This window comes from Mustelus asterias, chromosome 4 (genome assembly GCF_964213995.1).
Source record: "Mustelus asterias chromosome 4, sMusAst1.hap1.1, whole genome shotgun sequence".
Taxonomy (NCBI): domain Eukaryota; kingdom Metazoa; phylum Chordata; class Chondrichthyes; order Carcharhiniformes; family Triakidae; genus Mustelus; species Mustelus asterias.
In genome coordinates this window covers 26,184,934-26,198,999 of record NC_135804.1, presented here as the reverse complement: position 1 = coordinate 26,198,999, position 14,066 = coordinate 26,184,934, and the positions used below count along the sequence as shown (strand labels likewise).

Here is a 14,066-nt window from a genome sequence, read left to right as displayed (position 1 = left end):
CCATGTTGGGATAGTGTTGATTACAGAGTGTGTAAGAAGTCTTCAGAGTCTTCAGTATGTGAAGAGTAAGTCTTGATTAACTCCTTGTAATTTTATACATATGTACAGTAAAGGGTACAGGCAAGAAGGAGCTAGCTCCATGTCTAAGTCTTAAGAGGTCTCTGCTCAACACCACACTGAACCAAGGTCTGGGTCAGGTGTCTTCTTGCACCAGTGTATGGGCAGTACAGTACTCAGTCCCACATTAACCCGATATATACCAAACCTTTATAATGGTGGTCCAAATGTTGCTTAATGTGGGCCACAACAGGCTAAGTCACTACTGCACCGTCTTTAGGATAATATAAGTCATGGATGTGCAGAAGAGTCAGTTTAGTTTTGGGCAATAAGGTTGAAAAGCTCCCCCATTTAGTTAAAATTCAAACATGAACCTTTGGTATTCTAAATGCCTATAACACCATGACTGAACACAACCCACTCAGACACAGGGAGAATTGGGCTCCACACAGACAGTGACCCAAGCCGAGAATCGAACCCGGGTCCTTGGCACTCTGAGGCAGCAGTGCTAACCACTGTGCCACTGTGCCAAACTGTGGTATATGTGCACAAATCACTAAAGGTAGCTATCAAATAATCCTGCAGCTACCAACTCAGATGATACACATACCTTAGAGGATGGTATAGAGCTGGGATCTGTACATGGTGAGTCACTGGGCATGAATGAGCTGCAGCTAGACCAGGGGAAAAGGATGGGCAAGTGTGGCAGCTCACTGGAGGTTTAGGTCACACTGGAGTTCTGCTGCAGCAGAATTTGATGAGGAATTCGGTGAGTTGGCATACAGGGTCTGCTGATTGACATGCACATGGGCTTGATACATTGGCAGGCCTACCGGAGACCTGTTGTCACCATCAAGGAGCAGGGAATCATGGAATCATAGACTTTTGGGCTAATGAAGTCTGTTCTGATTCTCAGTGAGAGCAACTCAGCTAGTGCCACTCCAGCAGCCTTTCTGCAAATCTTTTCCCTTCAGGTGCTTCTATCGACTTCCCTTTGGAAAGCCACAATTGTATGTGTCTCCACCACACTGGCAGGCAGTGCATTCCAGATTCTAATCACTCACTAGATGGACATTTTTTCCTCATGTCGCCATTTGTCCTTTTGCTGATCACCTTGACCCTAAGACCATATCAACTGCACCCTTAGTTATTTACACCACATTCAAGGAGTGTGCGCATCACCTAATTTCCTTTTTACGTGTAGTAGTGTATACTTAGATCTAAAATTAAAAAGTACAACCAAAGTATATTGTATGGCTTAAAACAAAGCACCCATGACTGTTGCTAAATGTTTTGTTATGAAAATGCTAACCGGCCACAACAGTCATGCCACCATTTTATGTTGTTGTTTCATGACAAATTCCAACTTACGTGATTCAACTGCGTCTGGTTGGGCTGATCCACTAATTACGTGTAATGTGTAATCGTCTCCTTCGTCATGTTCACCATTGGCAGGTTGCAGCATTGGCTAGAAAAAACACCACACATTGTGCAGGTTCAGAATCAATGGAGTCCGGTAGCATTGTACTGTGGCAAGCCAGAGTATGCACATAATATAGCAAGAACTAACAAAATGTACACCAGTGACCATGTTTCTCACATATGAAGCTCTGGGCCTCAGCCATGGAGTCAGAGGAGGTGTCAAATACAGATGTGCCACATTTCCTCACAGTGCAGGAAAAATAAAATGAAATAAATCAGAGATAATAAACAGAAAATGTTGGACATGTGGAGAGAGAAACATTGGCCAGGATTTTACCGCCCCGCCCACCACGGGAATCGGAGCGGGCGAGGGGCGGACAATGGAAAAATCCGTTGACCTCAGGTGGGATTTTACAGTTTCAGGACGAGCAAACCCATAAATCGCACCCATAGTTATTGTTTCAGGTCCATGGCTTTTCATCAGTTTTAAAGTTTATTTATTAGTGTCACGAGTAGGCTTACATTAACACTGCAATGAAGTTACTCTGAAAATCCCCTAGTCGCCACACTCTGGTGCCTGTTCGGGTACACTGAGGGAGAATTTACATTGGCCAATGTACCTCACCAGCATGTTTCGGACTGTGGGAGGGAACCGGGGCACTCGGAGGAAAATGACACAGACACAGGGAGAACGTGCAGACTCCACACAGACAGTGACCCAAGCCGGGTCCCTGGCACTGAGAGGCAGCAGTGCTGACCACTGTGTCACTGAGCATCTGCAGTGTTTTGATTTGACAAAAAAAAAATCAGACAGTGCTCTCAGCTACCTTCAAGTGACCAAAATGGGGCATCAGTAGCATCTGGAAATAAGGCGTTTTCCCCACATCTCAACTGTGTCTATCACCAAGAGTTAAAGCAGAGGTGATTTCAAAATCCAGCTCTCGTGGGCGGGGGATCACGCGGTGTGAACGCAGGATTAGTTGTGTTTCCGTGAGCTCTGGCGTGACTCATTTTTAATCCCTTCATTTATCCTGCTGTCTACAGGTACCCAACCCTGGAGTGAAAACTCTGTACTCCAATCCTGGAAGATTTCTGGTTAAACTTCTCTGATGGAAAGTCGAGTAAAGTCAAGAAAATGCTTGGGTAAAAGTAGCATTAGGAGGTAGCCGGGGTGGAGCCGGGGTGGAGCTGAGGTCTCCTTCCACTGGGGCACAGCGAAGGTATAGAGGTTTTGGTGAAGTTTGAAAGCCAGTGGAATGCAGTATGCCCCGCTATATCCTATTACATTCCAATTCAGGCTCCGCATTGTTGGACTCACTCCTTCAAAGTTCTCCATAAGTTCCGAAGCTCAGTCTCTGTTATCCTACAAGTGAGGGTGTGCACCACTGTGCCATATAGTTTGATTTGATTTGTCATATATATTGGGATACAGAAAAAAATATTGTTTCTTGTGTGCTATACAGACAAAACATACCATTCATAGAGCACATAGGGGAGAAGGAAAGGAGAGGGTGCAGAATATAGTGTTACAGTCATGGCTAGGGTGTAGCGAAAGATCAACATAACATAAGGTAGGTCCATTCAAAAGTCTGATGGCAGCAGGGAAGAAGCTGTTCTTGAGTCAGTTGGTACATGACTTCAGACTTTTCTATCTTTTTCCCAACGGAAGAAGGTAGAAGAGAGTACATCCAGGTTGCATGGGGTCCTTGATATGTTGGCTGCTTTTCCGAGGCAGCAGGAAGAGTAAACAGAACCAATGGATGGGAGGTTGGTGATGGACTGGGCTACGTTCACAACCCTTTGTAGTTTCTTGCGGTCTTGGTTAGAGCAGGAGCCATACCAAGCTGTGATACATCTGGAAAGGATGCTTTCTATATGGCTTTATCCCTGTTATCCCGGTATCCCCTTCTCTCTGAAATATCCAATCATTATCTGTGTAGTGGGAGGTGCTGATTACAAAGTACTATGAATAATTTGAACCAATTGTTTTGATGTTTTCCTGTCTTTTTCTGTATGTATATGTGTTGTTTGTTGGGTTACTTGTTAAAATGAAAAATCTTGAATAAAAATAACATTAAATAAAAAATCCAACTCTTAAAAAATATTATTGATGATTGTAATTCATTTGGTCACAAGAAATATTTCTACTTTTGGTTAAAATGCAAGCATCAGACTTTCACTGAACAGGCCACAGTCAATACAGCAACGATGTGGAGATGCCGGCGTTGGACTGGGGTAAGCACAGTAAGAAGTCTCACAACACCAGGTTAAAGTCCAACAGGTTTATTTGGCAGTACTAGCTTTCGGAGCCTCAAGCTCCTTCTTCAGGTGAGTGAGGACTTGTGAACGCAAGTTGGACTTTAACCTGGCGTTGTGAGACTTCTCACTGTGCAATACAGCAACTGCAGGATCTTGTATTCAGTTAAAGCTTCAAAAGTCCCAAATCATTTTGTAAAAGTGGATGTATTGAGCTCCCTCAGATTACAACAACTGAGTCACTCCACTGGCTACAGTCCCAGAACAGGTCAGCAAAATAAAATGTCAGAAAATTCGAATGAACGACCTTTCACCTTCGAGGAGTGGCCATCAACATCTGAAGGTAGCCACTGGCTGGCACTCTAAGCAATCTAATCTATTTGTGATTGTCATTTGATGATATTTTAATCAAATATTTGCTTCGTATTACTCACTTTAGCTTCATCTTCACATTCATCCTGCTTCGGTGACCAAGATTCCAGATTGGTCAGTTCAACTTCTTCCCCATTTGTCAGTGCTCCATCCTTCTGAAAAGGTGAAAAGTATAGACGCTGATATAGACGGATAATCGCCATATTATTGATCAGACTCAATGCTGAATGTAGACAACTTGCTGAATGTGGAAGGCAGAGTTAATATGTAGAAAATGCCTCCATTTTCATTCAATGGAGTTTACGTGGCTGATTTTAATTGGCTGGTACAGTGTAGGCAGATGGTTAAGGTACCTGGGGTTACCAGGTACCTTACCTGGAGAGGAAGCAATAACGAGCCTCTCCTCCCTCATTTTCGCTTGCCTGAATTCAGGCACAGAAAGGATGACCAACACCAAGGAGCGGGGCCTAATTTAATTGATAATGTTGTGACGGGGCAGTGGAGTTGGCTGTTTCCACTTCCAACCACAGACATCTGGGTCCTTGCAACATTTCCTGTCCTTCCTGTTCAGATTAGAGATTCAAGGTGGCCTTTGAGCTGCAAGAAATTTTTCTCTTTATGAGCCTAAATGAGTCTCTTTTCCTCGCCCCAACCATCCCCCAGACAAAATCTCTCATCGCTCAGACGAGATCACCCATCCCCCAAACAAGATCTCCCCACCCCCCCCAGACAAGATCTCCCTGCCAGCCCCCCCAGACAAGATCTCCCCGCCCCCCCAGACAAGATCCCCCCGCTCCCCCCAGACAAGATCTCCCCGCCCCCCGCCAGACAAGATCTCCTCAACACCCCCCCCCAGACAAGATCTCCCCATCCCCAAGACAAGATCTCCCATCCCCCAGGGGTGCACAGCAGCACAGTGGTTAGCACTGCCGCCTCACAGCGCCAGGGAGCCGGGTTCAATTCCAGCCTTGGGTCACTGCCTGTGTGGAGTTTGCGTGGGTTTCCTCCGGGTGCTCCGGTTTCCTCCCACAGTCCAAAGATTGCGAGGTAGGTGGATTGGCCATGCTATAGCAGGGTAAATACACGGAGTTATAGAGATAGGGCCTGCTCGGGACTGCTGTTGGTGCAGGCTCGATGGGCCGAATGGCCTCCTTCTGCACTGTAGGGATTCCATGATTTTATGATTTACACAGGATCTCCGATCCCCCAGACAAGATCTCCCAGACAAGATCATCCATCCCCAAAAAAGATCAGCCATCCCCTACACAGGACCTCCCGGCCCCCGGGCAGGAACTCCCGGCCCCCGGGCAGGACCTACCGGCCCCCGGGCAGGACCTACCGGCCCCCGGGCAGGAACTCCCGGCCCCCGGGCAGGAACTCCCGGCCCCCGGGCAGGAACTCCCGGCCCCCGGGCAGGAACTCCCGGCCCCCGGGCAGGAACTCCCGGCCCCCGGGCAGGAACTCCCGGCCCCCGGGCAGGAACTCCCGGCCCCCGGGCAGGAACTCCCGGCCCCCGGGCAGGAACTCCCGGCCCCCGGGCAGGAACTCCCGGCCCCCGGGCAGGAACTCCCGGCCCCCGGGCAGGAACTCCCGGCCCCCGGGTAAGTTCCCCCGTCCCCCGGGCAAGTTCTCCCGTCCCCCAGATGAAATTGTGAGCAGTTATCAATACCCATGGTAGATGACTGCAGGAAGACAGCCAGTTCTTTAAGTCAGCATTACTGACCTGTCCTTTAGTTACTCTTCCCATCCTCCCTTCACTCACTTGCTCAAAACTTATTACATTTATAACCTTTCCCAGTTCTGATTTGGCTTAGAATCCCTACAGTGCAGAAGGAGGCCATTTGACTCATCAAGTTTGCACTGACTCTCCAAAAGAGCATCTTACCCAAGCCCAATCACCCCTCTCCCCACCAGTCCTATCCCCGTAAACCTGCGCATAATCCACCTAACCTTAATTATGGTCACAAGTAGACTTACATTAACACTGCAATGAAGTTAATGTGGAAATCCCTTTGTCGCCACACTCCGCCGCCTCTTCAGGTACACTGAGGGAGAATTTAGCATGGCCAATGCACCTAACCAGCACGTCCTTTGGACTGTGGGAGGAAACCGCAGCACTCAGAGGGAACCCACACAGATACGGGGAGAACGTGCAGCCTCCGCACAGACAGTGACCCTAGCTGGGAATCAAACCCAGGTCCCCGGTGCTGTGAGGCAGCAGTGCTAACCACTGTGCCCCGTGCTGCCTAACGTACACTGACAAAAGGTCACAGTCCTGAAACGTTAACTGTTTCCCTCTGCACAGCTGTGGAACATTTCCAGCATTTTCTGCTTTTATTTCAGATTTCCAGCATTCAGACTATTTTGCTTCTGTTTAAATTAGTAAGCGTGCATCTGTAACCTTCGAACTGATCTTTGACACCAGACTTAAAAATACCAAGTTGAACTCTATTTGACCCAGGACTCGACTGAATGGAAGCCAGAAATAATGGAATCTAAAGAACACAGTGGGAGGAACGAAGAAACAGCAGCCACACTCCCATTGTCTGTGGGTGTCCAGCAATGACATGAAGAACACTTTGCGATCCTTATCCAACATTCCTTCACCCTTTCCTCTTCGAATAGGAATGCATTGCCCAGCATTGCAGGATGATAAGTGAAAAAAAATGCTCTTTTTATCTTTAAGAACAATAAGGTTGTTGATTCGAACGACCTTTTCTTGTTCCTGGAATATCTTCGCATGAAACTTGTGGGAATAATCCTTTTTACAGGTTACGGAGAGCTGGGTGGGGCGGGGGGGAGGGGGCAGCAGTTCAAAGGAGAATTTTCTTTGGCTATTTTGTGCCTCTCCCAATCCTCTCACTGCCGTGCGTTCAAAAAAAAAGATCCACAGCCGCTTCTGCAAGCACAAATTGTCACAAGAATATAACTGATTGGACAACACCCACAAACAAACAAAGTCTGCATCTTCAGGGCGTGGTTCAGCAATATGAAGAGACCATTAAAAAAAAACATGTTGCCTCAAGACCATAGATCCCATCCACGTGAGAGGAAAATGAAGGAGGAAGGTTTGAGGAATTCCAGTGTCATTAGTCACTAGAAACAAAATGTTCATGGCCCCAATACATTGCAGCACAACAGGCAGAAATATTGATGTCAATGAGTGTTGCTTCCAGAGGAACAGAGAAGAACCTCAAGACCAGTCCATCACGCAAACCAGCCTCCCATCCATTGACTCTGTCTACACTTCCCGTTGCTTCGGCAAAGCAGCCAGCATAATTAAGGACCCCACGCACCCTGGACATTATCTCTTCCACCTTCTTCTGTCAGGGAAAAGACACAAAAGTCTGAGATCACGTACCAACTGACTCAAGAACATCTGCTTCCCTGCTGCTGTCAGACTTTTGAATGGACCTACCTTGCATTAAGCTGATTTTTCTCTACACCCTAGCCAAGACTGCAACACTACATTCTGCACTCTCTCATTTCCTTCTCTATGAACGGTATGCTTTGTCTGTATAGCGCGCAAGAAACAATACTTTTCATTATGTTAATACGTGTGACAATAATAAATCAAATCAAAAGGTGGGTTACTCAGGGTTCTTGGAGCACAGTTAGTGAGGAAAAAAAATAAAAGTTTGCCTGCAAGTCTGCCAATGACTTTGTTCCCTCATCACTGACCTGCAACCCTTCCTCACTAATAAAAGCAACACTGTAAACAGAGGCTCAAGTCCAGGGCCTGTCTACAGCCACTGCCAGCAATGAAGCATTCCTTTTCAGTGATTGAATTCACTGGCAAGGCTGACATGTATTGCCCACCCCTAATTGCCCTCAAGATGATAGAGGTCAACCACCTCCTTCAATACTGAAGGGTAGCATGGTGGCACAGTGATTAGCACTGCTGCCCCACAGCACCAGGGACCCGCATTCGATTCCCGGCTCGGGTCACTGTCTGTGTGGAGTTTGCACATTCCCTCCGTGTCTGTGTGGGTTTCCTTCGGATGCTCCGATTTCCTCCCACAGTCCAAAGATATGCAGGTAAGGTGGACTGGCCATGCTAAATTGCCCCTTAGTGTCAGGGGGACAAATTAGGGTAAATACATGGGGTTATTGGGATAGGGCTCCAGGTGGGATTGTGGTCAGTGCCGCCTCCTTCTGCCCTGTAGGATTCTATAATCTACGAAGTCCATATGGCATAGGCACAGTGCTTTTAAAAAGAGAGAGTTTTAGGATTTTCACCCAGCTGACAGTGAGGGAATGGCATTATGTTTCCAAGTCAGGATGGTGAGTAGCTTGGAGGGGGATTTGCAGCCAGTGTTGTTCCCATGTATCTGCTGCTCTTGTCCTTCTCGGAGGTAGAAGCCGTGGGTTTGGAAGGAACTGTTGAAGGAATATTTGAGAGTTGCTGCTGTGCATCTTGTACATAACACACTGTTGCTAGCGTGTGCTGGTGCTGGAGGGAGTGAATATTTAAGATGATGGATGGGATGCTGATCAAGCTGACAGCTTTGTCTTGGACATCGTTGAGCTTCCTGAGTGTTGCTGGAGCTGCACTCATTCAGGAAAATGAACAGCATCCCATCACGCTCCTGACCTGTGTCTTGTGGTGGACAGGCTTTGGGGTGTCAGGCAGCGTGTTCATTGCCGCAGGATTCCCAGCCTCTGACCTGTTCATAATTTATATGGCTAATTGTGGTGAATGGTAACCCCAGGATGTTGATAATCGGGGATTCAGCAATGGTAATACCACTGAGTGTCAAGGGGAGATGATTGGATTCTCTCTTGTTGGAGATGGTAATTGCCTGGCACTTGTGTGGAATGAATTTTACTTTCCACTTATCAGCCCAAACCGGATTGTCAGGTCTTGCTGCATGTGATCATGGTCTGTATCCGAGTCGTGAATGATACTGAAATTCTGCAACCAGCAGTGAACATCTCCACTTCTGACCTTATGCTGGAAGGAAGGTCATTGATGAAGCAGTTGAGGATGGGTGGGACTTGGACATTCCCCCGAGGAACTCCTGCAGTGCTGTCCTGGGTGTGGTGAACCACTGTTACTACAAGTATGTACCTGGACACACCCATGCTGCACCTGGCCCGAGACTCCTCCCTTTCCACCCAGAGTGGGGTATAAAGGTGATGGTCCCTCCTCCTTGCCTCAGTTCAGACCAGGTCAGCTACAAGGGTGTGCTCCTGTTCTCAGTGAATAAAAGCCGATTAGTTTTCCCTCACTCTCAGAAGTCTCCGCGTCGTAATTGATAGTGCATCACTGGGACTGAGCTTCTTTTGTGCTAGGTGTGATAATAACCAATGGAGAGTTTGCCACCCGATTCTCATCGAGTTGAATTTTATCACAGCTCCTTGATGCCACGCTCAAATGCTGCCGTGATGTTAAAAGCAATCACTCTCACTTCCCCTCTTGAGTTGAGGTTTCTTCTCCATATTGTGGCCATGGTTACATTGAGGTTAGGAGCTGAATGGCCTGATGGAACCCAAACTGAGCATCAATGAGCAGGATATTGTGGTGTAAGTGCTGCTTGATAGCGACTGTCTAATACACTTTCCATCGCTTCGCTGAACATAACGTGCTCCTCCCAATAACAGCATGGCAGGAGTATGGCCGTTTCTGACTAGCGTATACAGGGTGTAAAATTACTGCGTCAAAATCTCTCTTCAGGAATGTCAACCCCATTAAATTTCATCCAACCCTGCTGCCTACTCAGCGTAACCTCATATCCCCCAGAGAGCTGCAGTTAACTATCACTACCCCACCCCTGCAACACAACCCCCCGCCACCCCCCCGCTATCCCACAGTCACTACACCACCCTGCAACACAACCACCAACCCCACTATCCCACAATCACCAACCCACCCCCGCAACACAACCCCCCGCAACCCCCTCGCTATCCCACAGTCTCTACCCCACCCTGCAACACAACCCCCCCGCCACCCTCCACTATCCCAGTCTCTACCCCACCCTGCAACACAACCCCCCCGCCACCCCCCCGCTATCCCACAGTCACTACCCCACCCCTGCAACACAACCCCCCCGGCACCCCTTCCACTATCCCAAGACACTATCCACCCCTGCAACACAACCACCGCCCCCCCACACTGAACGCCCCCCCACACAGTCACTACCCACCCCCGCCAACACAATCCCCCCCCACACTAACCCACAGTCACTACCCATCCCCACAACACAACCACCCCACCCCCCACACCACTATCCCACAGTCATTCCCCCACCCCTGCAACACAACCTCCCCACCTCCCGCCACTATCCCACAATCACTACCCCACCCCACAACACAACCACCCCCTACTATCCCACAGTACCCTGCTAACTCAGCACAGACAGGTAAACACGTGGAATCTTCCTGTCTGCTCCTCAAGAAACTGTTGCCTTTCAAGACACCAATCACACTCAGTCGTCCCACAAATAAAAAGTGAGAAGTTAGGCATAGATAGAATGCAAGACTGGGCGGAGAAGTGGCAGATGGACTTCAACCCGGATAAGTGTGTAGTGATCCATTTTGGCAGATCCGATGGGATGAAGCAGCAGTATAATATGAAGGGTACCATTCTTAGCAGTGTAGAGGATCAGAAGGACCTTGGGGTCCGGGTCCATAGGACTCTTAAATCGGCCTCGCAGGTGGAGGATGCGGTCAAGAAGGCGTACGGCGTACTAGCCTTCATTAATAGAGGGATTGAGTTTAGGAGTCGGGAGATAATGCTGCAGCTTTATAGGACCCTGGTTAGACCCCACTTGGAGTACTGCGCGCAGTTCTGGTCACCTCATTACAGGAAAGATGTTGAAGCCATTGAAAGGGTGCAGAGGAGATTTACAAGGATGTTGCCTGGATTGGGGGGCAAGACTTATGAGGATAGGTTGAGGGAGCTTGGTCTCTTCTCCCTGGAGAGACGAAGGATGAGAGGTGACCTGATAGAGGTTTACAAGATGTTGAGAGGTCTGGATAGGGTAGACTCTCAGAGGCTATTTCCAAGGGCTGAAATGGTTGCTACGAGAGGACACAGGTTTAAGGTGCTGGGGGGTAGGTACAGAGGAGATGTCAGGGGTAAGTTTTTCACTCAGAGGGTGGTTGGGTGAGTGGAATCGGCTGACGTCGGTGGTGGTGGAGGCAAACTCGTTGGGGTCTTTTAAGAGACTTCTGGATGAGTACATGGGATTTAATGGGATTGAGGGCTATAGATAGGCCTAGAGGTAGGGATATGATCGGCGCAACTTGTGGGCCGAAGGGCCTGTTTGTGCTGTGGCTTTCTATGTTCTATATGTTCTATGAAACCTCAAGAAGCAGCAATTCTCCTGTGTTTATCAGAGTGAACTGCTCCCCGTACCAGGGCTGTTATAAACCATAAATCCCTACAGTGCAGAAAGAGGCCATTTGATCCATTGAGTTTGCACTAACTCTCAGACAGAGCATCTGACCCAGGCCCACCCACCGCGCCTCCCCCATTTACCATGGCTAATCCCCCTAATTTACGCATCCCAAGACACTAAGGGTCAATTTAGCATGGCCAATCCACCTAACCTGCACATCTTTGGAGTGTGGGAGGTAAACCGGAGCACCCGGAGGAAACCCACGCAGACACGGGGAGAACATGCAAACTCCATACAGACAGTTGCCCGAGGCCGGAACCGAACCCGGGTCCCTGGCGCTGTGAGGCAGCAATGCTAATCACTGTGCCACCATGCTGAATTGCTGAAAATCCAACAAGAGCAGCTTCAAACTAGCAAAGGGTGGAGAACATTCAGATTCAGCTATTGTTGTTTGACTGCCAACGCATGATACTAGTGCACCACCAATCAATTTACACTCACCGTCTGTCCAGGTGTTTTCTTCTTCAGCTTCAGGAGTGACGCTATCATGTAATAAAGCAGTAACAGGATTGCAGGGTTTGCATAGGCAGGCCAGGTATGGTTCACATTGAGAACAAGCTCATGGGGATTGCTGCAGTTTGAATGAATAATATCCTTCAGGCCAAATAATCTGAAAGCAAAAGGATATGAATGATAATGTAACATAACTGTTCAGGTTCCAGAAATTAAACAGCAGACAACCTGGAGATACAGTACACTGCAAGGATCGTATTTGTAAAAGCTTAAAAGACATCTCAACCTCATAATAATTTATATTTATATAGTACCCTTAATATGATAAAATGTCCCAAGCGTTTAACAGGAGCATTATAATGTAAAATTATACTTTGTGCCCTACAAGATGATGTTAGGACAGTTACCATTGTGCAGCATCCTGAAGGAGGAAAAGGAGGTGGTGAGGTTTAGGGAGTTGAAGGCCTCGACAGCTGAAGGCATGGGCCAGCAGTGCATTAGTCACGTCTAAAGGTAACAAAGGCATGGGTGAGGTTTGCGGCAGCAGATGTGCTGAGACAAAGGTGAAGATAGGTGATGTTACAGAAGTGGATGTAGGTGGTCATGGGGATGGGGGGGGAGGGGGGGTGCATATGCAGTTGGAAGCTCATCTCAAAGTCAAATATAACACTAAGGTCGCAACAGGCTGGTTCACCCTAAACCTTGTCAGGGAGAGGTGTGAAGTCAACGGTTTGGGAAAAGATTTTATGAAAAGGACCGAATTAGTGGCTTCAGTCTGCAGTAATTTGCCCTTGTGTTTGTATGTATTAAATACCAGAATCAGGGAATGGGTAACAACGTTAGACATGTTAAATAATTGCAGAAGTAAAAATGTTGTACCCTGCCACTCCAAACAACAGTGTGCTTCAACTGAGCAAAATACCTCACAAGATTGCGATGACCCATGTATTCTTGGAGAAATAAACCTATATTTTATCCTGGGGTAATGGTCTCTTTGAGAACTGGGTTCCTCTTGAATCTGATTTCTGATAAAAGTAGCTGGCTTCCACTAGCTGATCATGTGACCAGGTTGCCTGGGAGATAAAGGGGGGAATTTTCCCGTCTCGCCCGCTACGGGAATCATAATGGGCGGGCGGGCGGGCGGGCGAGGGGGGGTGCGGACCATGCAAAGGTCCGTTGACCTCGGGGGGGATTTTCCTGTTTTGGGGCGAGCGCGGCCAAAAAATCCCACCCAAACAATACAGGAAACAAAGTTGAGAGATAGTGGGAGAGGAAGAGAGAGTGCATTCTGACCCAAGGTGTCTATGCTTAAGGCACTAGAGATATCGGTGTTGAATGGGGAGTCAGTAACCACAGCATATCTGTAAGGGTTACCTTGCCAGAAATAAACGGAAGGCTTAAGAAATCTCAGCCCGTAAATGAATCTTTGAAACAATATTCAGAATAAGTGGTTAAACTCACAATTTTTAATAAGTTTCTGATTTGAGTCTATTGGAGTACAAGTCTAATTGGTGTAGAAGGAAATGTGATTAAGGAATTTGGTTTAGCTTATAAATAAATGAGTTAATTGTACTTTTAATACCTTGAATGTAACTGGCTATTTCAGACAGGGTGTGGTTACGGATATTCATTTTCTTTGGTTTTGACACAGTACAATTCTTTTCGTTCGATTCATAGTTTTAGTAAATACCTGGGTTTTCAGATTCTAGACTAAATTAAAAGCATTGCTTCGCTCTCCTGAGGCCATTACAACTGGGGGCTCGTCCAGGATTGCAAATTCATAGACAGTGGCAGATGCTCTGGAATATTGGCTGAGGTTTAGGCCAAAAGGAGTCCACAGTGAATTTCACCGGACAAAGTGAATTGCAGGACTCCTGTGCAAGTTGCAAAGACTTTTCTCAAGAGGAAATATTCATCCCTGACTCATTTGCAACAATTAGGCAAGGTTAGGTTAGTAGAATTAGCAAGAGAGTTGCAGTTAGAGATAAAAATAGGGGCCAAAAAAGCAGAGACATTGAATCCAACAGTAAAGCATTTGGAATTGTAAGAACGCCCAATGCAGATTGAGTTGGCTAGGATTCAGTTGCAGTTGATGTAGCTTGA

General features: G+C 47.5%; 1 protein-coding gene across 4 annotated transcripts in view; it reads right to left on the bottom strand.

Annotated features, from left to right (window-relative positions):
* piezo1 (piezo type mechanosensitive ion channel component 1 (Er blood group)) overlaps nt 1–14,066 on the bottom strand; it is a 347,945-nt gene that overhangs the window by 128,986 nt on the left and 204,893 nt on the right. For all 4 annotated transcript variants that reach the window (XM_078210703.1, XM_078210705.1, XM_078210706.1 and 1 more), the window contains exons 8-10: nt 11,952–12,120; nt 4,170–4,262; nt 1,429–1,525 (exon numbers count right to left, since the gene is read on the bottom strand). In XM_078210703.1, coding sequence (XP_078066829.1) covers nt 1,429–1,525; nt 4,170–4,262; nt 11,952–12,120 — 359 coding nt within the window. The remainder of the gene's footprint in view (nt 1–1,428; nt 1,526–4,169; nt 4,263–11,951; nt 12,121–14,066) is intronic.